This window comes from Cinclus cinclus, chromosome 5 (genome assembly GCF_963662255.1).
Source record: "Cinclus cinclus chromosome 5, bCinCin1.1, whole genome shotgun sequence".
Lineage (NCBI taxonomy): Eukaryota > Metazoa > Chordata > Aves > Passeriformes > Cinclidae > Cinclus > Cinclus cinclus.
This window is the reverse complement of record NC_085050.1, coordinates 46,959,540-46,984,838: the sequence shown is the minus strand read 5'-3', so window position 1 is coordinate 46,984,838 and position 25,299 is coordinate 46,959,540. Positions and strand designations below refer to the sequence as shown.

Sequence of the window (25,299 nt, the reverse complement as noted above, 5' to 3'; positions counted from 1 at the left end):
ATAAATATTTATAATTAAATTCCAAAATATAAGGTAAGACACAAAATACAAAATAATTAATAAAATTAAAGACACAAAATACTCTTTGCATTACAGTGATAATTTTCAAATTTGAGAATTAAATTACTTGATAATACAATCAAATAGCCTTCACCATTCCTTTGAAGAGCAGCCTTGCAAAATACAGGGAAAATGGCAGAGAATTTATCTTGTAATTCCAATTGAAAAGCAATGGTTATTAGAATATTAATATTCTAAAGAATTTCATCTGCAAAATGTTAAGTTTCTTTCATAAGTAGCTGCATATAATATTACTTTGAAAAGACTAATCAAATCACCTTGATTTTCTTGCTCATGAATGACACATTCATCATCAATTACAATGCCTTATTTTGGCATTTTCCTCCCCTTCTATCCTTTATCTGCTGCCTGCTCAGTCAACTTAAACAATACATTTAGAAATGGTTATGTAAATACATCTCTCTTTGCATAATAAGTATTTGCACTTCTTTTCATTTAGAACAAAATTGATAACTCTAAATTATCCATACAACCTCTGAAGTCAATCATGGGGTTGTATGAGCAAGTGATAACTGATGTGCTGGAAGAAATTAGGGAGGCAGCAAAGGCAGAAAACACAAGGGCTCTGACTGACCTAAGATGTTAAATGTTTGGATGCTATCAGTGACTCTTCTACAGAGAAAGTGACTAGGAAGGCCACAAGGGTAAATGCAACTACTGAGATGGTACCAAGTGACAGCTGAAGCAAAATCTTTCAGTAGAAGTTGTCTTTAATAGCAGCTACGACACACTCAGATTCGACTTATCTACAGGGGAAATGCTTGCTAAAATAATCCAGCATGAGACACAAACCTTCAGAAAGTGGAGCTATGAAAAAATTAGGAATTTTTAAAAAACAAGCTAGAATTGGTAGGTAAGAAAATTACGTGCTTACAGACAAAAAATATTAACAAAGATAATATTGGAGATGCTTTGCTAATGCATACCTACTACTGGGAAGGGCTTGATATAGTGAAAGAAGCCAGTATGACCAACAGCAAGTTAAAAGAGTTCACTAGAATTAAGAGGACATTCAAAAAGCTGAATTTACAAGCTGGAGAAAAACACAAGGACCACAGACTCCAGTCGTTCAGAGGTAAAAATACAAGTAGACAGGCAAAAACATTTTAAGTAGCAACTGGTGAAATGAATTCAAACCAGACATAACTTCTCACAACCCACTACAAGCACAAAATGCACCAGCCAGTTCAGTGGGGCAAGGTGATGCTAGGGCAAGAAATGGAGGTTTTATAGGCAAGAACGCATTGTGAAGAACTAAAGTAACTTCTTGTACTGTATACATCTCAAGAAACAGTAAGTCTTATTCCAAGATCCTGGTGAGTGAGCATGTGCGTATTTGGGAGCATGAAGAAACTTGGCAAAGCATCTGTCTGAAACTAAATTAAGCATAGAAGAAAGAGGTAGTCATCTCTGTAACCATGAACATCAACATGTAACGAACATCAACAAATTGCCAGGACCTAATTGGATCCACTCTAGAGAGCAGAGGAGAATGAAACATGTGAATTACTAGTTGTACATGACCTTCACTAAAGATTATTTTGGTATGTGAAGACATGGAAGTTACAAAACAATCATCAATGCACATTTTGGGGAACTACATACAGCCTGTAATCTTGATATCTGTACAAACAAAAGTACAATATAATAACAGCTAGAATTAGCGAACACCTGCATAAACAAAATCTGCCTGGGAAGAGTCAAATACTGTTAAAAGAAGTTCCATGTTTAAAACTTGAGTTTTCGGAAGCAGTCAACAAGCACATGCATAAGGGTAAGCCAACTGATACAGGTTACATTGGGGGTACACAACGGGTTTTTAAACTAAATCCTCATCAATGGTTTATTAAGAAGGTGATGTTAGGTCCTCAGGTGGTTGCACAACAGCATGCAGAGACACAAAACAGTGTACAACTAAATAAAAGGTGTCACAACAGAGGGAGGCCACAAAGTACACTAATACCACACTCAAAAGCAAAAAGCAACAAGAAAGCAGGTCAGTTTACTCTTCAGTATTCTTAAGGTCACATGCAAGGATTTCGAGAGGAGAGTGACATCAAACATGGAAATGTCACCTACAGTATTCCCTATAGTCAACCATATACAGAAGTCAAATGCTATCAGTCCCTGGATTGAGCTGCTGCATTTCAATTCAAAACAATCTCAGCAAACTCTGTGAAGGAAAGGGCTCTACACTTGAGATCGCAGTAGAACAAATATCATTAGCACTTGGCTTCTGGATGCTCTGTGAGCTGTTAGAGCCAAACCCAGAACACAGCTTTTAGTTAACATGCATAAAATATTACATGGCAGCTCTGCCTAAAATCTGCTGGTTTTACTTGTTTTCTCTTGACAAGAGATGGCTAATAGCCTAATGTGGGAAGTCATCTGTGTGACGCTAATCATCAAGGGGAAAACAGTTCAGGTACAAAAACCCCCCATGCCTTCAACACATTTGAGGCTTCATGAAGAGCACATTAAGATCTAACAAAGGAGACTTCCTGAATTTTAGAGAACAATAGAAAGAGAATGACAACAGAGTAAAAAAATTCTTTTTAGTCCTTTCATGCACAATTTCTACTTGTGGACATGATAGAGTACACTTCAAATAACAGGTAAAGGGATATTCACTGAAATGTTTTAGGGAAAATATTTAAGATTGCTCAACAGAAACTTAAAAGGTAAGTAGATCAGTTTTACATTTAATTCAAAAGGTATCATCTTGGATATAAAAAGTTTTAAGTGACCCCACAGAAATTAAGCCAAATTATCTATACCATACAAAGTCTGCAGAGCGATTCTTTTGTTACCCACTTTGACCATGCTTGGCAGATGAAGCAAGACAAGATAACAGTATAAGAATGTGCGTACCTTGACACTTTTTCTAGCATGCATGAAGCCTGGGAACTATCTTTCTCTAACAAATAAAATGGTGTTTAAAAGGCAAAACTTAGTTATGACCATTTCTGAATGTTCTGTCTGAATGTATGTGGCATTGGGCACCTCTGCCCAAGGCACAACAAACCTTATGACATTTGCTTTGTAATCTTCCTGTAATGTTGGAAATATCACCTTTTCTTTTACAGTACACCATTAACTAAATCCAGAAAAGACCTTCAATTCTGCATGCAGGATTGGACTTAAAATATTTGACTGAAATATTTGACCTGGTCTAGTGAAAGGTGTCCCTGCCCACGGCAGGGAGGCTGGAACTAGATGATCTTTAAGGTCCCATCCAAGCCAGAATATTCTGTGATTCTATTTATCAATCCACCGGCTCACACCCCTAAATATAACCTTGATACATACGTGTTTCATGAAACACACACAAGATCAGTACCAACAAAGACTGCAGTGTCCAGAAGCCATCAGCCAGAGCCAGCTTTACACTAGCCAACATCAGTTAACAGCCTGTGTGGTTATCATTTATTTTGATGACTGCAGTTCCACAGTGCTGTAATCGCACATCAGGAAATTTCTGGCAAATTTTTGCAGGACCACAAATGCAGAACCCAAAATCTGCACATTTCCCACCCACAAAACTGAGTCTATAGCACTTCATCAAAACCAGACTGACATTTATGCTAGTAAGCAGCAAGTGAGCAGATTTAGCAAGCACTTGTCTATCCAGTTACTCTGAAATAACTGTTTTGGATTTGTGAAGCTGTCTTTTTTCAGAAACAAAATGATAGTTCATTAAACAGTTTTTAATCTTTTAATTTTATTAGATTAATGAAGAAGGCACATTCTGAACCAAAAATATTATACAGTTAATTGTTATTCTGTATGATTTCATTGTTCCTCTCCTTTACACTAATTTTTTTTTATACATAAGCCTTAAGAGTAGAGACTGTATTTACAAGCCACACAAACAAACAATGTATACCAGTAGAAGAGTTCATAAAACCTGAGAAAGTTGAAATGTAAATTGTGAAACTAGATAAGATATTATATGCAACAAAAAACTCCAAACATGCATGAAGTCCACACAGTCATTCAGATAAAACCTTGGGCATGACAAGGCCTTACACTGGCTATCTGTTTACAAGTCTTTTGCTCAAATAAACAGCTTTTGTCTGTAGAAAACTAGATCTTCCCAATACTCAAACTTTTCTCACTGTACATGAAATAATTTCTTCCAAAATATATTCCACAGCCATGTGAATATAATCTCTACGACAAAGAATTACAGAACAAACAGACCTATGGATTATGTGGTATTAGTTTTCATTTTTATTCCACAGCACAAGAAAAATGCACACAATTGTGAAGGTTTACAGTTTCATTAGCACACAATGTGTTCACATCTCGCAGTATGTGGCACTTTTCTGCAACCCCCAGCTCCTAGAGCCAAGACTATTACAAGGGAATTTAAACCTCTACCCAAGTCTGTAGGCTTAATAACTGTAAAGGGAAAGCTTGTGAAAATGTGGATTGATTGTTCAGAAATTGGAAGTTATACCAACTTTCTTTCCAATTGAAGGATTTTTCTTTAAAATGGCTGCAAACAATCAGAGTTCTGGAACAGGGGTTGGCAAATTCATTTACCAGCAGCAAATTGGAGACTCCATGGTAAGAGGAGACATAACTCACCTGATCATGTTAGAATTTAATTTCTCTTTATCAGCTCTTTGTCTACAGGCTGTTTTCTCGATAGAGAGAAAGAAGCTGAGGAAGAAAGAGAAAGAATCTGCAACTTCATCCAACAGATTTCTACTTGGTATCAAGGATGTCCCATAGCAAAAGCTGAGGGGCAATTTGCTGTCAAGATCTTTTGCACTGGTTACCTCAGGCTAAGGATGCTGTTACTGAGCACTGCACTGCAAACCATTTCAGACTTGGATTTCTTACATCTGAACCCTATGTCAATGAACCATAATGATGCCATGCTTGAGAAAAAACAACATCCCTATGGCAGGAAAGAACAGGCTGAAGCAACAACCTCAGTCAAAGCCAAGAGGCCAGTATATCTCCCATGACTCACAAAGTTTAATGAAAATGTCTGTTACTGGTATTTTGGATCCAGGGTTGTCTACAGCTGGTTTGGAAAGGTGTAAGAACAAAGGCATTGCAGAAACAAAATACCGAAAACTGGTGCTGGGAGCTCTTAAAGACTGAAAGCTGGCAATAAACAAAGAAAGGGATACTACAAGTCAGAAAACAGTGCAAATAAGTGAGGTAGTACCACACGCATGATAGAAATGACATTTTAATAAACTGCCTCTTTTTCTTTTCCCCATGGGATCACTACATTATCCACAGTATTGGACGGTTTTAGTTTCCATGGAAGGAAGCAGGAAGGGAAGGTGCAGGACAGAAAACAATGTAGCTGTGGAGGAATTGCATTCTGCGCTGCCTTCTGGTAGCAATCCCTGCCTCAAGTTGAACTAATACCCGAGTGTCTCGGTTTTAAAGACAGGTATCTGCTAGGGAGGGTAGAGCCTCCCTTTGGAATGGAGAACTTGAATTCCCTCCCTCAAAATTATTACAATTTAGAAAATTAAAGGGGCTTTCAGGCAGAGGTATGGGGATAGGAATAACAGTTCTTTACTAATATGTATAACAAGACAAACAACAATAATAACTACAGCATTAAAAGTAAACAGAACTAGGGACCTTTGCTTTACAAAACCTGTTGCAGTCTGATTCCAGTGCGGAACTCCGAGAGCACCAAGCTGGAACGGTGGAAAATCCTGGGCTGGTGGGTGAGATGAGAAGCTCTGTCCGTGACAGCTGGAAAAGCAGCGATGTCCTGGCCGGGCAGGTGGGTGCAGGACCACAGCATAGCGAAAAGCCCCAAAGCAGTGCCGAGGGAGCAGCGGCGGTGGGACAGCGGCGGTGGGACAGCGCCGGCCCAGCTCCAGCAGGGCAGGAGGAGGCAGCTCAGAGTTCCGAGGGACACCAGGAGACGATGGCAGATTCCTCAGGACCAGCCCCGGTGGTGACGATGAACTCCTCCTGACACCCTGCTAGTTAGGGTGCTGGCAGCAGTCCAGATGAAGCAGTCTAGTCGAAGCAGTGATCTCGCAGAGAAAGTCTGGTGGCCTTTGTCCTCTGCGAAAGAGCTAGTGGGTAAGGGCCCAAATCCCACATTATATCCGGGTGAGAATCCTTGGCTCCTCTCTCTGGGCAGAGCATATCACAATGGGATGATATCAATCTATGAGTCCTGCAGTCGGTCCTTGATTGCCCATTAGCAGAGATAGCTCCTGGGGGGAGTTATCTACGAGTCATGGCATTGATGGGCCCATAAACAGTTCATGAAGGTGGTGATAGAATAGATTTTGGGCACATCCTGGTTTGTAACCTAGGACACTGAGACCACGCTGTCATAGGTAATGCCATTGTATTCTCTGTTTTTCATATGACTGATACAAAACGTAAATACAAAACACAGCTGCAACAGAAACTTTACTTCAAAGTACAAAGGAAACATTTTATTTTTCAGCTAATCACTTTTGTATGCTTCTCAGAGCTCAAAATATTAGATATTTGCTCTACTTCAAGAGATGCACCTTGAGAAGACCACCAAACAAACTATTTTTTGGGTAACTCCTAACCAGAGGAGTTGGTTTTATTCAACCAACACCTGAGTATTTTAGTGTTGGCATGATCTGAGCGTGTATAATGCAGTACAGGAGCAAGATATTATGTACAACCAAAAATCCAATCTCCTTTTGCTAGTAGCTACCATGTCAGCTGGATGCAGGTCACTTTGGAAAGCTATGATTAGCCATGTGGGAAATGCCTTGAAAAAAGTTCTGATCTGAATTGCTGAAACCAATGCTTTCTTCCCAGCTCAGATACTTCTGCATTTTTAAAATGGAGGCAAAATCAGTTTCTTCCTTGAACAGCTTTCAAGTGTTCACAACAGCTTTCTAAAGGAAATGAGTGGACTAAGGGCTTCTACTCAACCTGCAACCATTATACATGTGATTTTAAACCTGTCTCTTGCCACTGATTTAGGTAAGCAGAGACTGTTGTAACAAGTCAGAAATCGAGCTCCCATGACAAAGTAATACAGCTTTAATTTCCAGCAGCAGAGAGGAACCTGGTGATTTTAAAAAGTCAAAAAAAAATTTTTGGAAAATTCACTCACAACTAAGTCTTGAAAAAGACAACCCCAGAGGAAAATAGTTGAGGGAAAATAACAGGGGCTCTAAAGCCTACATACCTTTACATAGATAGACACATAAATAGATGCCTAGACTTTTAAACAGTGTGAAATTCAGTACCATCTGTTAACACCAACACCATAGGTTTGTCTTCTACAAATCATCAGTTCTATAGATAACAAACACCAAGGACACCAGCAGAACTCACAGACAGGATGCAAGGAAATTTCAGACCCACAGCAATATGCAGGTGCTGTGCACTGTGTCTAAGTTCTGTTCTGACACAGCAAATACACTGTAAGGCAATGTGAATATAAGTGATGCAACATGCAAATGCTGCCTTAACACAAAACACCACATCCCCCAAATTGTGCAAATTTTCAGTCTCCTGTTAAAAAAAAAAACATCAAAGCAAGACTAATTGCCATGAAAAATCACTATTACATTTCAGCTCAAACACTGCTTTTTAAAAAGTAAACAAATAAGACAGCTTAAAAAAAAAAAGTTTTGTGACATTTACCCTTGTGCAATACTCATTTGCTTACACAGCACCATATACCTTGGCACTTCACAACTCATTATTTGTGCCTTCATATTTACTCAATAGGCACAAAAGCCAATATTTGCACCAAAAAAATTACCAAGCTCAATGAAATTGTAATTTCTAAGATATTACTGCTGATTTTCTTCAGCCATCAAAACCCAAAAACACCTACCATAATCCTTGGTATGCAGGAATGCTTTAGCTGATGTACAACAGTACTCTTTATTTCAAACACTCCATTTTTCCCTCCAGAAAATAATGGCAAGAGTAGACACACAGAATGTATTTCCACTTCAGATAACAACTCAAAAGGTTCAGTAAAGTGAACATTTCTACAATGACCATAACCTATCTAAACTATGACTTAGAAGGGGAAGAAGGAAGTTCAGCTTTCATTGCTAATTGTCTTGACCTCTCCATTAAATAAACACATGCAGCAATGGTTATCAGCACCAGATGTAACTGTTTTAGAATCACATATTCTTGTCCAGTAGGGCTGGGGGTTGGTTCTTTCACTTTTCCCTCTGTGGAATTTTCCCCATTGTCATGCTAAGATACCTGTTGACTGGGCCTTGGTGACAAGGGGGAGGGGAGAGAACAGGGAAACCCTGCAAGATTCAAACAGCCAGAAGAGGAATGGGAAGGCTCTGGCTTGGCCGATTCCCCCCCGTGGAGTTCAGACGAGAAGGACGATTGTCGCCACAGCCCCATTCCCACCAACCCAGCACCAGGAGCCATCCTCACTGCTGTCAGACCCTGCTCTGCTGCCTTCTCGCTTTAACCTGCCATCATCCAGCACTCTGCTGAGCACCAGGACCCACACCGTGAGCAGAGGGCTCTCTCTCCATCTCTCTCTCCCCCTGGGACAGCGCTGCCATCACCCCCAGCCCTCCTGCGGCTCTGTGGGACCTGCCCGCCCCCAGCACCGGGAACTGCAGCTCAGGGAAAAGGTGCCTGCAGCCAGAAAGGACTGGGACTGAGTTACTGTTCTGTTTGTGGGTAATTTCATAGCTGTTGTTGTTCTTGTTTGTCTTGTTAGATATACTAGTAAAGAACTGTTCTTCCTACCCCCATATCTTTGCCTGAGAGCTCCCTTAATTTCAAAATCATCATAATCTGTAAGAAGGAAGGATCACATTTTTCAGTCCAAAGGGAGGCTTCTGCTTTCCTTAGCAAACACCTGTCTTTCAAACCAGGGCAGATTTTGGTGCCCAACGTGGGGCCCGAGGGCATTGAGAGAAAAGGGTGAAAAAGGAATAACAGTTCTTGAGTTACCTCAGTTTTGTGTTAGGTGGCATCATGTTGTCCAGCTTACCGTGGTTTGGGCTCCATGTGGCCACAGCTTTATCTCTCCCATTTGCAATCCCTTACTTGAACATGGGTCCTATAACTCAGGCTGCTGTAACTATTATCCAGTTCCTTTTGTGGGTTCATAACATGAGAAATTCATGGATTTTTAACTTCCTCTGGAAGGTGGGCACATGGATTCAGGGCTATCACACTCTAACTGTATGTTTTTGGGGTTACTTTAATAATGGTACATACTGTGAGGATATGACACCAGGGAAAATTTTGTCCCAACCTCTTACACAGTTTTTTGGGTCTGCTCCACCAGTTTTTGAAGGGTTCAAATCTCTTCTAAGTGGTAATGATATCATACAGTGGCTGACACTGCTAATAGGCCTTGTAAACCTGTTTTATTTAACATTCCGAGATGAGGGGAGATTGACTTGGATGACAACCCTGATATGTCCCCCAAGAAATAGGGACACTGCCCCAGACCCTGGCCCTGCCCCAGAGACTAAGGATGCTGCCCCTGAGCCTGCCCCTGCCCCAGAGCCCACCTCACAGAGGAACCACGCAGAGTGGGGGAGGTTTCTAGTGAAGGAGGTGAGCCAGATGCAGAAGGAGTACCTTTCCCCAGCTCTTGAGAAACTCTTCCCCTGCCTTGAAGAGGGAGAACCTGATGGTGCAGCAGTGGAACCCACAAATGTTACATCTCTCCAGGTTCCAGCTGAGCTGCAAGGGCACTCACAGCCAGCAGCAGTTGCCCCCGTGGAAACTAGAAAGTCTAGGGTGAAAACAAAGCATCTGGATAATAAGGATCAGAAAGCAGGGCCCTCACAACCAGCAGGGGAGCCAGAGGTTGAGATCGTCACAGAGTCCCTGTCATACGAGAGTCTCCGTAATCTGCGTAAAGATGTTGTACGAAGGGGCCGTGAGGCTTTTACAACGTGGTTACTGCGGGTCTGGGACCTTATGGGTACAGGTGTGCAGCTGGATTGTACTGAGGCAAGGAATTTGGGACCCCTGACCCAGGACTCAGGTGTGGATCACATATTCGTAAGGGAACCAGGCCTCCTTTCCCTCTGGGAGCGGCTTTTAATGAGTGTAAGAGAGAGGTTTGTCCATAGAGTGAGAATGCAGGAGCACCACCATAGAATGCGCTGGAAGACCGCTGAGGAGGGGATCCAACAGCTGAGAGAAGTGGCAGTACTGGAGATACTCTTTGGGAGGGGTGGACAACATGACAATGACCCCGACAAGGTCAGGTGCACAGGGCAGATGTTGTGGAATCTGGCACACCTGGGGCCATCTCAATACACCACATTCATTGCAGCCATTAATGCTGACAACAACCACGAGACAGTGGGTTCTGTTGCCAATATGCTCAGAAATTTTGAGAGTATGATGAATGGCCCAGTGCAGGCTCAGGTCTCTGCCGTGATTAGGGAACTCAAAGAGGAGATAAGGAGGAGATAAGAGGGCTGAGGGAGGAGATGAGGAAGGTCAATGCAGCACCAGTGCGAGTCACAGATCCCAGAGTTAGAGCCCAGCGTCCCCCAGCTAGGGAGAGAAGATACACCCCACGAGCTGACCTGTGGTTCTTTCTGTGTGACCATGAGGAAGGCATGAGAAGGTGGGATGGGAAACCCACTTCTGCCCTGGCAGCGCGGGTGTGTCAACTCAGGGAGGGAAACACTAACCAAAGGAGCTCCACTACAGTGAAGGTAGCCTCAACTTCCCATAGCCCAGGTGCAGGGTGTTACAAAAGGGAGGATGATTTGTCAGATCCCCTTGAGGGAACCTCCAACATGTATGCCCAGGAAGGAAATAATAACCAGTGCTAGAGGGGCCCTGCCTCTAGCCAGGGAGAGGCACGGGAAAACCGGGTCTTTTAGACGGTGTGGATCCGATGGCCTGGCACATCAGAGCCACAAAAACGTAGGGCATTAGTTGATACTGGTTCACAGTGCACCCTAATACCATCAGAACATGTGGGGGAAGAGCCTGTTTCTATTGCTGGGGTGACAGGGGGATCACAGGAATTGACTTTGCTGGAGGCTGAGGTGAGCCTGACTGGGAAGGAGTGGCAGAAGCATCCAATTGTGACTGGCCCAGAGGCACCGTGTATTCTAGGCATAGACTTCCTCAGAAATGGCTATTACAAAGACCCAAAGGGACTCAGGTGGGCTTTTGGAATAGCTGCTGTAGAGGCAGAAGGCATTAAGCAATTGAACACCTTGCTTGGACTGTCAGAGAACCCATCTGCAGTGGGACTTCTGAAGGTGAAGGAGCAGCAGGTGCCAATTGCCACCTCCACAGTGCACCACAGGCAGTACAGGACAAATCGAGATGCCGTGAACCCCATCCACAAGATGATCCGTGAGCTGGAGGGCCAAGGGGTGGTCAGCAAAACCCACTCACCCTTCAACAGCCCCATCTGGCCTGTGCGCAAATCTGACGGAGAATGGAGATTGACTGTGGACTATCGTGCATTGAATGAAGTGACTCCACCGCTGAGCGCTGCCGTGCCGGACATGCTGGAACTCCAGTACGAGCTGGAGTCCAAGGCAGCAAAGTGGTACGCCACCATTGACATTGCCAAGGCATTTTTCTCCATTCCTCTGGCAGCAGAGTGCAGGCCTCAGTTTGCTTTCCCCTGTAGGGGCATGCAGTACACCTGGAACCGACTGCCCCAGGGGTGAAAACGCAGCCCCACCATCTGCCATGGACTGATCCAGGCTGCCCTGGAAAAGGGTGAAGCTCCAGAACATCTGCAATACATTGATGACATCATTGTGTGGGGGAACATGGCAATGGAAGTATTTGAGGAAGGAGAAAAGATCATCCAGATTCTGCTAGGAGCCGTTTTTGCCATCAAGAGGAGCAAAGTCAAAGGTCCTGCCCGAGAGATCCAGTTTCTGGGAGTAAAGTGGCAAGACGGGCGGCGCCAAATCCCCACTGAGGTCATCAATAAGATCACCGTGATGTCTCCACCAACCAACAAGAAGGAAACACAAGCTTTCCTAGGTGCCATAGTCTTTTGGAGAATGCACATTCCTGAGTACAGCCAGATCGTCAGCCCTCTCTACCTGGTCACCCGGAAGAAGAACGAATTCCAGTGGGGCCCTGAGCAGCAGCAAGCCTTTGCCCAGATCAAGCAGGAGATCGCTCATGCTGTAGCCCTCGGCCCAGTCAGGACGGGGCCAGAGGTGAAGAATGTGCTCTACACTGCAGCCGGGAACAAGGGCTTGTCCTGGAGCCTTTGGCAGAAGGTACCTGGTGAGACCCGAGGCCGACCTCTGGGATTCTGGAGCCGAAGTTACAGAGGGTCTGAAGCCAACTACACCCCAACAGAGAAGGAGATCTTGGCTGCTTATGAAGGAGTTCAAGCTGCCTCAGAGGTGATTGGCACAGAAGCACAGCTCCTCCTGGCACCCCGACTACCAGTGCTGGGGTGGATGTTTAAAGGGAAGGTCCCCTCTACCCACCACGCCACCGATGCCACATGGAGCAAGTAGATCGCCCTCATCACACAGCGCGCCCGTATCGGAAACCCAAATCGCCCTGGGATTTTGGAAATAATTACAAACTGGCCAGAAGGTGAAAATTTTGGTCTTGCCGATGAAGAGGAGCAAGAACAAGTGACCCGGGCTGATGAAGCCCCGCCATACAACCAACTGCCAGCAGATGAAACTCGCTACGCTCTTTTCACTGACGGTTCCTGTCGCATCGTGGGGATGAACCGGAAGTGGAAAGCAGCCATATGGAGCCCCACAAGACAGGTTGCACAAGCTACTGAAGGAGAAGGTGGATCAAGTCAACTTGCTGAACTCAAAGCCGTTCAGCTGGCCCTGGACATTGCTGAAAGAGAGAAGTGGCCAAAGCTTTACTTTTACACTGATTCATGGATGGTAGCCAATGCTCTGTGGGGTTGGCTGGAAAGATGGAAAAAAGCTAACTGGCAACATAGGGGAAGACCAATATGGGCTGCGGATGAGTGGAAAGACATTGCCACTCGGGTAGAGAAGCTACCCGTAAAGGTCCGTCATGTAGATGCCCATGTCCCCAAAGAGTCGAGCTAATGAGGAGCACCGACACAATGAGCAAGTAGATCAGGCTGCAAGGATAGAGGTGTCACAGATAGACTTAGACTGGCAACACAAGGGAGAAATGTTCCTGGCTCGATGGGCCCATGATGCCTCAGGGTCACCAAGGCAGAGATGCTACCTATAAGTGGGCACGAGACCGAGGGGTGGATCTCACCATGGACAGTATTTCCCAGGTTATCCATGACTGTGAGACGTGTGCTGCCATCAAGCAAGCCAAGCGAGTGAAGCCCCTCTGGTATGGGGGGCGGTGGTCCAAATATAAGTATGGGGAGGCCTGGCAGATTGACTACATCACACTGCCTCAGACACGCCAAGGCAAGCGCTACGTGCTGACCATGGTGGAAGCCACCACTGGATGGTTGGAGACCTACCCTGTGCCTCATGCCACTGCCCTCAACACCATTCTGGGCCTGGAAAAACAAGTCCTTTGGAGACATGGTACCCCTGAGAGAATTGAGTCAAACAATAAAACTCATTTCAAGAACAACCTCATAAGCACCTGGGCCAGAGAACACGGCATCGAGTGGGTGTACCACATTCCTTGTCATGCACCAACGGCTGGGAAAGTGGAACGGTGCAATGGACTGCTTAAAACCACCTTGAAGGCACTGGGTGGGGGGACTTTCAAGAACTGGGAGAATAATCTACCAAAGGCCACATGGTTAGTGAACACCTGAGGTTCCACTAATCGAGCAGGCCCTGCCCAGTCTGAGCCCTTGAGAACACCAGATGGGGACAAGGTTCCAGTGGTGCGTATGAGAGGTATGCTAAGAAAAACCATTTGGGTGAACTCTGCCTCCAGCAAAGACAATCCAGTTCGTGGGGTTGTCTTCCCTCAAGGACCGGGTTGTACCTGGTAGGTCATGCAAAGGGATGGAAAGACCCGATGCATACCCCAGACCTTGTTTTAGGGTGAACTACCTATGATATTGTGCCTGTATCTGTAACTGTATGGATGTCTATAATTTGAAGATTTTAATTTGATTTGGCATGATGGTAGGGGAAAATTCGGGGTGGATAATGTTGGGGGTTGGTTCTTTCCCTTCTTTCCTCTGTGGAATTTTCCCCATTGTCATGTTAAGATACCTGTTGACTAGGCCCTGGTGGCAAGGGGGAGGGGAGAGAACACGGAAACCCTGCAAGATTCAAACAGCCAGAAGAGGAAATGGAAGGCTCTGGCTCGGCCCATTTCCCCCGTAGAGTTCGGACGAGAAGGACGATCGCCGCCTCAGCTCCATCTCTGCCATCCCAGTGTCGGGACCCATCCTCACTGCTGTCAGACCCTGCACTGCTGCCTCCTCGCTTTAACCTGCCATCATCCAGCACTCTGCTGAGCACCAGGACCCACATCGTGAGCAGAGGGCTCTCTCCATCTCTCTCTCCCCCTGGGACAGCTCTGCCATCACCCCCAGCCCTCCTGCAGCTCTGCGGGACCCGCCCGCCCCCAGCACCGGGAGCTGCAGCTCAGGGAAAAGGTGCCTGCAGCCAAAAAACACTGGGACTGAGTTACTGTTCTGTTTGTGGCTAATTTCATAGCTGTTGTTGTTCTTGTTTGTCTTGTTAGATATACTAGTAAAGAACTGTTCTTCCTACCCCCATATCTTTGCCTGAGAGCTCCCTTAATTTCAAAATCATCATAATCTGTAGGAAGGAAGGATCATATTTTTCAGTTCAAAGGGAAGCTTCTGCTTTCCTTAGCAAACACCTGTCTTTCAAACTAGGTCAAGTAGGCAACAGACTCTGGCTGTCAATACTTTTCAAAAAGGCTACAAGTAGCACCCGCAATGCACTTAATCTTTTTTACTTCCAACCTTAGCTGGTTCCAAACCAGCAAGATACTGTCAGTTTTTCCCCCCTTTTACCCATTCTATAAAGCATAACTTCACAGCCCATTTGTGTTTGAGAAATCCAGTACCCCAGATGTTAGCCAGCATGGGACACAGAAAAAGCCCAGTGGTAAAAAAATAAACTGCATACAGTTTCACCCCAACGTATGGGTAAAAAAATACCATCATTTGCTAACACATAAAGAATAACTACCCATTCAGTACTGGAACTCAATTTCTTCACCCACACAGCTAAGTGCTCCCTTATCACTAGACTGGAGCTGGACATCTCAGAAAATCAAGGAGTGCACAGACTAAAGAAAGAGTTTGTGGGTACAAGTGTACTGTAGAGTAAGTGTGATGCTGAGAATCTCAGGCCAATCTGCACAGTCTGCATTCCTGGCCCTGAGAGCTGCATTCAATCTGTGGCCTTACACTGAGTTTGAGGCTTGTATGCTGAGAAGATCTACAAAAAATAATTACTAAAAGCATCAAGGAATACAAAAAGCAACTTCCAAAATGGACAAATTTTCAGCTAGAGGCAGCTACACCAGCAGAGACTTCCATTTACAAGCTCACTCAATTTGCAGCACAGCTTAACATGATGAAACCCCAAGTGATCTTGCACTAGTACAGGACCTGAAAGCTTTGCATTACAAATGAAATACTAAAAAAATTATACAGCACTCTTACTACAAAGCATTAGTAAACCTTCTACATCCTGTATATATGCGGTGGTAGAAAAAATATATCCGGTAGACATAATTTTAAAAAACCTAATTAATATCAATGGCAAGGCATCTTAAAAGGGGTTTCGAAAAACAGAGAACTTACCAACAACCAACCAACCAAACATATTTTCAAAGCGTCTACACACACAGGAGCTTTAACTGCAATATGTTTTTCAAGCTTTGGGCATAAATTTTCTGATTAATTCAGAGGCTGCAATAATACATAAATGCTTTCTGCTATCTCAATATGGATTTTAAAATCTTCGTTTTTTTTTTAATTTTTACTTTGAAGTGATAAATGTTCAAGAAAACATCTGCAAGGGCTCATTCCTTGCACTGCCAAAAGAAATCATAACTTTGCATTTGGCCTTAGATCAACAGTGGGGGCTCAATTACTCAGTAATGCACTACTGTACACCAACCCATTTAATTATAACACAGTGCACTATTAATACCTAAATACACTTTTACTTGAACAGCAAAGTCTTAAAAAAAGAAAAGGAAATTCAAGAAATATGGGCAATATGTTTAATCTTAATATCTGGGGAGTGTTTCATCAGTTCCAGCGCTGCTAAATTAAATAAATCCCTTGTTCAATTGCCTGTCCTTAGTTCATAATATCAATTGTTTTCAAAGCCTGGAAGATGTATCAACTTTCAATCAGTGATAAACGTAGATAAGCAAAAACTTGGCTGGGATTTCCATCGCATATGTATGGTATGGTAGACATTTCATGTCTGGTAGATATTACATGTATTACTATTATATGTATGGTAGACATTAAACTGAGAAACATTTAAAAATGTGTATAAAAACCAGTAATTTTTGTACAATGGAGCTGTATTTTTTATATTCAGTAACAACATACCTTTTAATCAAAAGTAAGTGTAAATTGGCCTATCTTTACTGAATTCAGTAGAACTAAGCTTTTCCACAACAGGGCCAGGATGGGCAGAGATTTATACCATGCTCCAACACACTCCATCAAAAAAAAAAAACAAAAAAACCCCCAAAAAACCAGAACAAACAAACAAACAAACAAACAAAAAAACCCACACACACCTATAAAAGAAAACACTCCCATGTTTTTCTCTCCAAAAATTAGATGTACTGTTACAGGTGAAAGACTTTAACAGATGCATATTAAAAACATTCAGGTACACACTTTAAAAATAAACAAATGAACCAACAAATAAAAAAAAATAACCCCCCCAACAGCTGTAAATCAACAGTCTAGACAGACTATCATCTCAAAGCCTAAAACATCAAAAATCATTGGATCTCCTTCTCATTCCGTATGTTCTTCTCTCCTCCAGTTTCAGCCTAATTCTTAATTTAACTCAAACATCTCTGCCAGAGAAAGCCAAAACAATGATGTCAAATTTAAGAAAATGCAGAAGGTGTTAAATAGAGCCAAATAGTGCCAGTCTATGTGGCAGTATATTAGGAGCTAAGCTGAATACCAAGCACCTCATACAAACAATATTCAAATACAAATAATAACTTCCTTCCCTAAGTTATTTTATCCATCTGCAACAGTACCTTTTGTTTTTCTTACAGAAGGTCTTAAAAGGTTCTTTTACACGTAGACCAGGGTTTGACATTTAAAAGACACACACAAAACCCATGTCTGCCGACTTAGTCTGTCACAACTGCCAGTGTCAACTATAACAGCATTTAATGTTATGGTGAAAAGGCATCACAGGTTTCTCTGCCACATACATTCTCTTGGTTTATACATCTATGCTTACCAGTATGCTAGAATTGGCTTTTCTTAAATAACTGAAATATAAAGCAGGTATTAACTTACCTTACGCCCATCACTTGCATGGCAGTTCACATTTAAAGGAGTCAATAAAGCCATCAGCTTTTCCTCATTACCACTCCTGTAAATAAGGAGACGATTATGGAAAGGGTGGAAAAAGGGCAGAGCTCTTTGACATCCATCTCCTTAGCAAGTATTTTGCAAAGTATAGTACATTGAAATTTGTAATGTGGCAGGGAGAATGCTGGATGGCTAAAGAATCTTCTGAACATTTCAAAATGAAGGGTAAATACAGAAAGCAATTCTAGATTTGCAGTTAAATGTGTTGCAAAAGATCATACAAAAAAAAAATCTCAATTTCTCTCCCTTAACTCGTATTTCCTTTTTCTTATTTTACAGATCCTCTGAAAGCCATTTCTCAAAGTAAGCGTTCTGAATTTAACATATTTTCATAGCATATAGCTGATAAGATTTGAAAAACCTATATACCAATACCCAGAAATTTTTTTAGAAAGGCTAACCATCTATAAAAAATGGTCTTGTGCTGTCAGAAGGATGAACAGCACCTTTGCAATATACTATTGAACTTTACACCTTTGTACAGGCTTCCTTATGCTCTGTTTTGATAAAACCTATTTTCAAAATACATCCTACAGTAACACTAAAAACTCAAAGAAAGATTCCAATATTTAAATTGCCCCTAAAAAGAAGTCACAGAACAATAAAGAGGATTTAGGCAGCTTAAAGCAAAAATTCAATATTAACCTTTTAACCACCATAGTAGGGGTTTTCAATTACATAAACAGGCTTTTACATTTGTACCAGACTAAAGTCTGAAGAAATTTATGCTAATTAAGAGGTTTCTTGCAGAATTTCATGGAAAGGCAATGACAAAACAGTACTATTTTAAAAACCCCTTCTGCTTGCCTGCTTCCTCCCCCAAAATATGTTTTATATTCTAAGCAGCACTCACCTAGCAGCTTCCAGGAGTTCGTCCTTCTTGTATTCACCTAAATGATTGCAAAATATCATGTTGTTAGCATTTGGCAGAAGACAGATTAAGAAATGCAGTAGGAAGCAAATACAGAATTAAAACAGAGAAGAGGAGAAAAAAGCCCACACCCCGCTGGGTGATGGAGCTGTGACGTTATCCAGCTTGTGGAGGCAGCATCACCAGTACCTTGGAGACGGGCAGCAAACTGACGCATCTTCTTGTCCAATCCTCAGATGGAAAGGCTTTCTTCGGACAACCAATGACTGTGAAATCTTGTGTCCAGAAACACAGTCCCGCTGATAACAGCATGTCAGCTGAAGACAATGTCCCCACCCCCTACCCTATTCAGTATGTCACATTATACTTGGGAAGCATAATAAATTCCAAGACAAAGCAAGGCAGTGTGGCTTTTGAAAAGGTACAAATTACCGATCTGAAAGGCTCTCACCTGCGTATTTGAATGGTAATATTACACTTCACTAAGTTCTTTAGAAAAGCAGGGATTATTAAAAAAATCCAGGTATTATAGCATCAGCCACTTTCCAAAAAAAGACATTTGAAATAAAAAACACAGACAAAAGAGTATGAACTCTGCAACAGATTTTGCTATGAGACTCTGAGATTAGAGATAACCACGAGTAATGTTAAAGCAACATTTATATTTGAAGTCCTGAGTTAAGAGACAACTCACAAGAGTTGCTGCAGCACAGGATTAAAACTGCATGTTAGTTATTTCAAAAAGAGCAGGGAACAAGATAACCTATGGAAGTAAGACAGTATTGTACAAAGCTGAATCACGATGACATTGTGCAATACAAATGGAATGGAATTTCAGTTCAGAAATTAGTAAAATAGCTTTTTAGCAGCATTATGCAATCACAGAACAGAGCATATCCTACACCCAAAATGTAGAGAGTTTGAAAAACATACTGTATACCATCTACCAGAGAATTAAAGCCTCTAACCACAATGCTATAAGAAAAATAAGAAGGAGCTGTCATGAAAGAAGTAAAAGAAAACCCTTTGTGCTGCCTCCTATGAGTAACTGTAATATGCCTCCAGTGAAACTCTCATTACAGGTGGGGAAAGACACTGGTCCATGGAAAATGCCAGACCAAATAACAGGTAAGATGGAAGGCTCATCTGAAACCATCCCTTACAGAACAGCTGTAACATGCAGGAGGTGGGTTGAGTCCCCTTCCATCACAAAGAGCTTGGTCCTCCCCCCACCACAGCTCCTCCAGCTAACAGCAGAGGGTGACAGGAACCACAACAAAACCAGCCTTCTTCTTAAGGAGTCGCCTCTATTGCAGCATCCTGCCTTCACACAAGGGTAAGGAGGAGGAAGGTGGCTACACACAGCCATGCACTTCCTGCCCATTCCCTTGGATGTAGAAAGGGAATTTTCAAAAGCAATATATACATCTCACCATTCTGGTGGTTTTTCCTTACACAGCTGTTTTTAACTCCTTTCTGAATGATATTCAGCTTTGGGAATTCACAACAACCTGCAGCAAGGAGTTCCATCATACCACTCACATGATGGGTCTCCTAACAAAGCTGTTCTGTGTTGCTGAACCCCAGCAATGGAGCAGATAAGTTCAAAGCAAGGGTAAAACTGGTTATTTAAAATACAGGTCAGGAAGGTTAATCTAGCTTTTGAAAGAATTTATGTCTGTGTTAAGGAAAGTTTCATCATGAGACAAATCAAATGATGCAGAAATATGACTGCCTTTGACTTGCTATGATACCACTCTCCAGCTCCATCAGAAGGGGGCCCTGTCCACCAAAAACAACAGTCTCTTCTAAGCCTTGGTACATGTTCCTCTTTTTTTATTTTAATGAAGATAAAATACTGGGTACAGTTGTGAGTGTTTCAAATCAATGGTAAGTGAAAAGCTCTGGCCAGCATGTGAGGAAGAAAAAAAACCTCTATTACTACTGCATTGTTTGTGCAACAATCTCAAACAGCTGGATTTCCCACAGTAGAATTATTGGCTGTATTATACCAACACTTTAGAGACCTAACCAGATTAAAATACCTCTTTGCACATTCTGGATTGGCAATGCATCTAGTAGTCCCAACCAGGCTTTTGAACATACTAGGTTAGAGAATCGTAATAACATTTTTCATTCATGCTTAGTAAGTTGGTATTTTATCACACAAAAGCTGTTTCCTCTAATACTTTTATTAGCAGAAGCATTACTGTTCAATGAAAAAGGGAAGCTGTGGCTCTTGATTTAGAAATGTTGCCCTGTATGCCTAATTAATCAGTTAGTTTTACTAAGCAGTCCTTTTTAAAAAAAGGTATTTACAGACAGGGTTGGAATTTATACATGCAACTCTTGAAATTTATCACAGTTCTTCCTAATCTCCTGATTAGGAAAATATCTTGTAATTGGCTAACTTTATTACTCTCAAAGAGCCACTGTATTTTAAAAATCAAAACCCAAAATCGTATAAGCACTTACAGCACACCACCAGGTTTGCAAAAAGAAAAAGTAGTCTGTAGGATGAAGAGGAACACCATGGCTACTCAAGCAGTTGGCTGGTGGGATACCACAGAGCCGAGAAGGGTCTGCCTGATGGCATTTGGGAGAAGCGGGTGGCACTGGCCACAGGACCGACTGCTGCTAGCACAGGATGTGTTCCCACCAGAGGGCTCTGTCAACACAGCTAACGCTACTTTGGCCATGCAGCTTATCAAAGGCCATCCTGCAGCAATTGGTCATAGCTACCTAATAAAATATTCATTTGCAAATGTTTGAAAACAAACCACGCGTTCATGGGCAGAGATGAATTTCAAGTTCTAAGCTGAAGTACAGGAATACAGACCATCAACCACACATAATACTCCATTCAAAGAATGTCAAACTGACTTTAACTAAGCTAATAACATCTCTTAAAGAGCTCCTTTGGGCACATTAGAATTTACAGTTTTGCAAAAGGGCATCTGCATGCCAAGTAGCCCAGAGACAGCTAGCCTGGGAATTTCTTAAGGTGAGGACAAGGTGTGAAATGGGGAGCAGAGATTACCACAGCAAAGCAGTGTCCTTGCTCCTATCTCATCAGACAAAATTTGGTAGGTAAGCAGAAACACCTCAGTGGTATTCACTGCATCTGATCAAGTTCATTGTCTACAGCTTGCTCAGCATTCTTTAAATGAAGTTCTCTACTTGATGGCAGCTCCAGATCACACCACAGCTGCTCCATTTACACAGGAACTAGAAATTCACCACTGTTAACCACAGATAATCAGTGTCTCAGATAACAGCTACCATTAGGCAACTAAGTAGCTCTATTTCTGTTCCCCCCACCCCAGGAGAAAATCTGTTACCTCCAAGACTTCTGATCAACTGCTGAATCAGACCCTAAATGCATTCTGCAGTAGTCGATCAGCAGCAAATGCTTATTAACTATCAATACATCAGTGGCTGCTTGCACCTGACATTTGACATCAGTAGCTGGAAGCTGGAAAAAAATAACATAATGAATCTATCTTTACAGACAAGCCTATTTCACTCTCTCCTAAAAGTCTTGAATACTGAAAGCTGAAAAACCTATCTGAATGCATGGCTCAATAGTGCTTTTTCAATGCATCCATACTCAAAACCAAAGTGAATTCCTTTCCTATCCCTCCATACACATCAGCCATACAGAAACCAGCCAGGCCTAAAATTTCAAGCTGGATAGGTTTTGATTTACCATAATACCATGTCAGCTTTCTACGGTGAAGACAATTTCCTAAAAAAAATAATGTCACACAAATTAAACCAAGGGATTATTATCCAATGGCAATATATAATGGGAAAAAAATTGATTTACATATTCTCAGCCAAACTGAAAAACTAAAGATGTTCTTCCATATGAAATTGTACATCACGTGTAATCACAATTATAAATTTAAATCCCCTGAATACTCAAAAGCAGTGGAAATTTTTACACTAGCCAGTGGTACCCTGCTTCTGACATGTGACAGAAGAACATCAGTCTGATGAATGTGCAACCACGGCCACAGGGTGGGGACTGAAAATTCGTGAGTATATCACAGAATCACAGCATGTTTGAGATTGAAGGGACCTCTGGAGGTTTTTCATCCAACCCTTCTAACTCAAGCAGGGTCACCTAGAGCACCGTGTCCAGGACTGTGTCCAGGTGGCTTTTACAACTCTTCAAGGATGGAGACTCCACCTGGGCAGGCTGTGAGAGTGTTTGGTCCCACTGAGCTCAACACCTTAAATTTAATGGCAATCTCAAGTAATCTCCTCAGGACCTCCTGTTCCCTCTTGGCAGCTCAGGTCTAGCAGCACTGGAAGCTGGGGTGAAATCCTGCTCTGCTAGAAAACACAGCAGCTCTACGTTTGACTTTTGACCATGTGCAAACCTGTTACTGGTTGCTTGCCCTGAAAACCTGAACTTCCATTCTTTAAAATATACATCCCACAGGAAGATTGAAAAGACTTTGTGAACAGTCCAGCAGATTTTTTTTCTTTTTTTTTTTTTCCTAACAAGTATTCATGATACTTGAGCAACACAGAGGATACCAGCAACACAGAGGACATGGGCTCTCCACCAGAGTAGTAGAGACAGCAGGTTTTAAAATTTCCCATTTTTCCTCATGTAAAAGTCTTTCTGGTGCCTTTCCAACCATATATTCAGATAGCACAGGAAAACATGGGCCTGTTGGGAAAACAAGAGTGTCCTGGTGCCTCTGAGAGGGCTGAGAACTTGTTTTTCCATCAGATTTGCTGCTTCATGCAGCTCAGTCCATGGCCAGGGACCTAAACAGAACCCTGAGAATGAAGACTTTGAACAAGGATGGTGCTACGACAAGTGGGAGGGGAATGGAAACTCTACATTTGGACTGCCAAATACAAATACTACAAAGAAAGCAATCCAGAGTTTCGCAAATAAATAAACTCCACAGAAGTAAATTAAAATACACCTTTTCCCTGACACTCCAGGATTACACAGACCTATGACTGATCAATGATACACATCCACATATACCATCTTTTTTAATCCTCTGAGGTATTTGGAGTAATATTTAAGTATTTAAACAAATATTCAAGTTATAATCAGAGCACAAGGCTTTCTGTGCTTTTGACAGACAACTAGGGTTACTGGGAGGTGATGAGTTTTTCGGGTTAGGAGTTTTGTTAAATTTTAATTTTTTTTTAGGAAACTCAAATTTTGTTTTCAACATGGCTGCTTTTGGAAGGGTCCAATCATACCATTAAAATACTCATCAATTTATTCTTCTCCATTTATTATTTATTATATGCAAATCAGCAGGTAAAACTAAAATATTGAGTTAAATCAGAGCAAGGTTTTTAACCATCCAAATAGCACAAGGTTGTGGGAATAACTGCCCCAAAAAATAGTCAACAACAAAAAAAAGATATGTTGAAATAATACTGTTTGGGAAAAAGCATTTATAACTAAGTACTTAAGAAGCAGATGAGAATAAAGAGGGGCAAAAAATAACAATTTCAGGTTTTATTAATAATACTATTATACTTTACTTCCCACTTGTTTAGGGTTAATTTCTTGATGCCTCTTACACTTCTCTGCTCAGTGGTCTCTCACAACTGAATGGGCTGATTTTATAAGCTGTCTAATAGGCTCAACCAGGAACATAGCAAGATCCTAATTTTTTAAGCTCTTGTCATGGATGAAAAACACCAAAGCAACTCTAGTATATGCAAGTGACAGAAAAGCAACTCAGAAGATAATGCCTTCAAAAACAAGTTCCAGCAAGGAGCAATGTTACCAAGAAGGAGAGGTGTGGTGCCTTAATTCTGCTTCTTCTGAGATGAGTCAGGCACTCTGTATATGGACTCAAATTAGACATTTGTAACTGAAATTTAAAAACTGAGAATGACTCCACTAATAGTGAAGTCTTTCAGGGATGTGCTTGAAGAGGAGGTGTGGAAGTTAAAGAAATAAGCAAACATCATTTGGCTTTGGCCACAACTCTACCAAACCACTGAGCTAGCAGCACCCTACCTGGAATATCTTTCAGTTAAGTGGACAGAGCTCAAATCCTCTGCATTCCTGATTTACTGCTCTAGAGAAAAAAGCCTCTTCTAAGGCCTGGTAAAAAGCACTATGTCAAAAAAACTGCAGCTTTATATAGTGCAGATTGGCAAACAGGGTCTTAACTGATAGAAGCGACTCTTGTTGATTAAGCCATCAGTTCAAAGCACATCTATTACATAAGCATATACAAGATACTTCAGTTACCAAATGCTGTCTTCATATCAAGGCATAAATTACACACACTGCACATTAGGGATTTGGTCACTAAGAAGGATTAGGTGGTGTATCAAAATGAGTCTTCAGTGCATGTGCAGTTATAGCACCATTGAGTTCATATTTGACACATAACAATTCTGTATCCTCAGAACTCCTTTCTTCAGTGGTGCTGATATATTTGTTAAAACAATCCTTCCAAGATTCTCTACATAGCAGCAGAATGATGAAGAAAAGTCCCTCTGTCAGAGGATTTCAAGTGTCTTAACTCTTAAATAATTTGATATAAAGATGAAGCCAAACCCAAAAAAACCCTATAACCACCCATTATGTGATAATCCACATAAATAATTTTACTTTCAACAATGCTACCACATGATACAATATACTTTCTTCTAAAATAATAAATCTGACATTCTAGAATCTGTTCTCTTTAGTGGACATGTACAAGCAGTTTCAGTGCATGCTACTCATAAACACCAGGCACATATCCATTTTTTATTTAGTGTGAAAAAAATAGTATTTTCACTAAAACTGTACTGTTTTAGAATGCTGTACTCATCTTGAAGACACCACCACTCTCGTCTGTCA

The 25,299-nt window shown here is 41.9% G+C and overlaps 1 protein-coding gene across 1 annotated transcript in view; it reads right to left on the bottom strand.

Annotated features, from left to right (window-relative positions):
- The window catches only part of TNKS (tankyrase), a 142,495-nt gene that overhangs the window by 54,367 nt on the left and 62,829 nt on the right, over positions 1 to 25,299 (bottom strand). Inside the window, exons 4-5 of the mRNA XM_062492920.1 lie at positions 18,432 to 18,468; positions 17,504 to 17,579 (exon numbers count right to left, since the gene is read on the bottom strand). Of these exons, the coding sequence (XP_062348904.1) occupies positions 17,504 to 17,579; positions 18,432 to 18,468 (113 nt within the window). The remainder of the gene's footprint in view (positions 1 to 17,503; positions 17,580 to 18,431; positions 18,469 to 25,299) is intronic.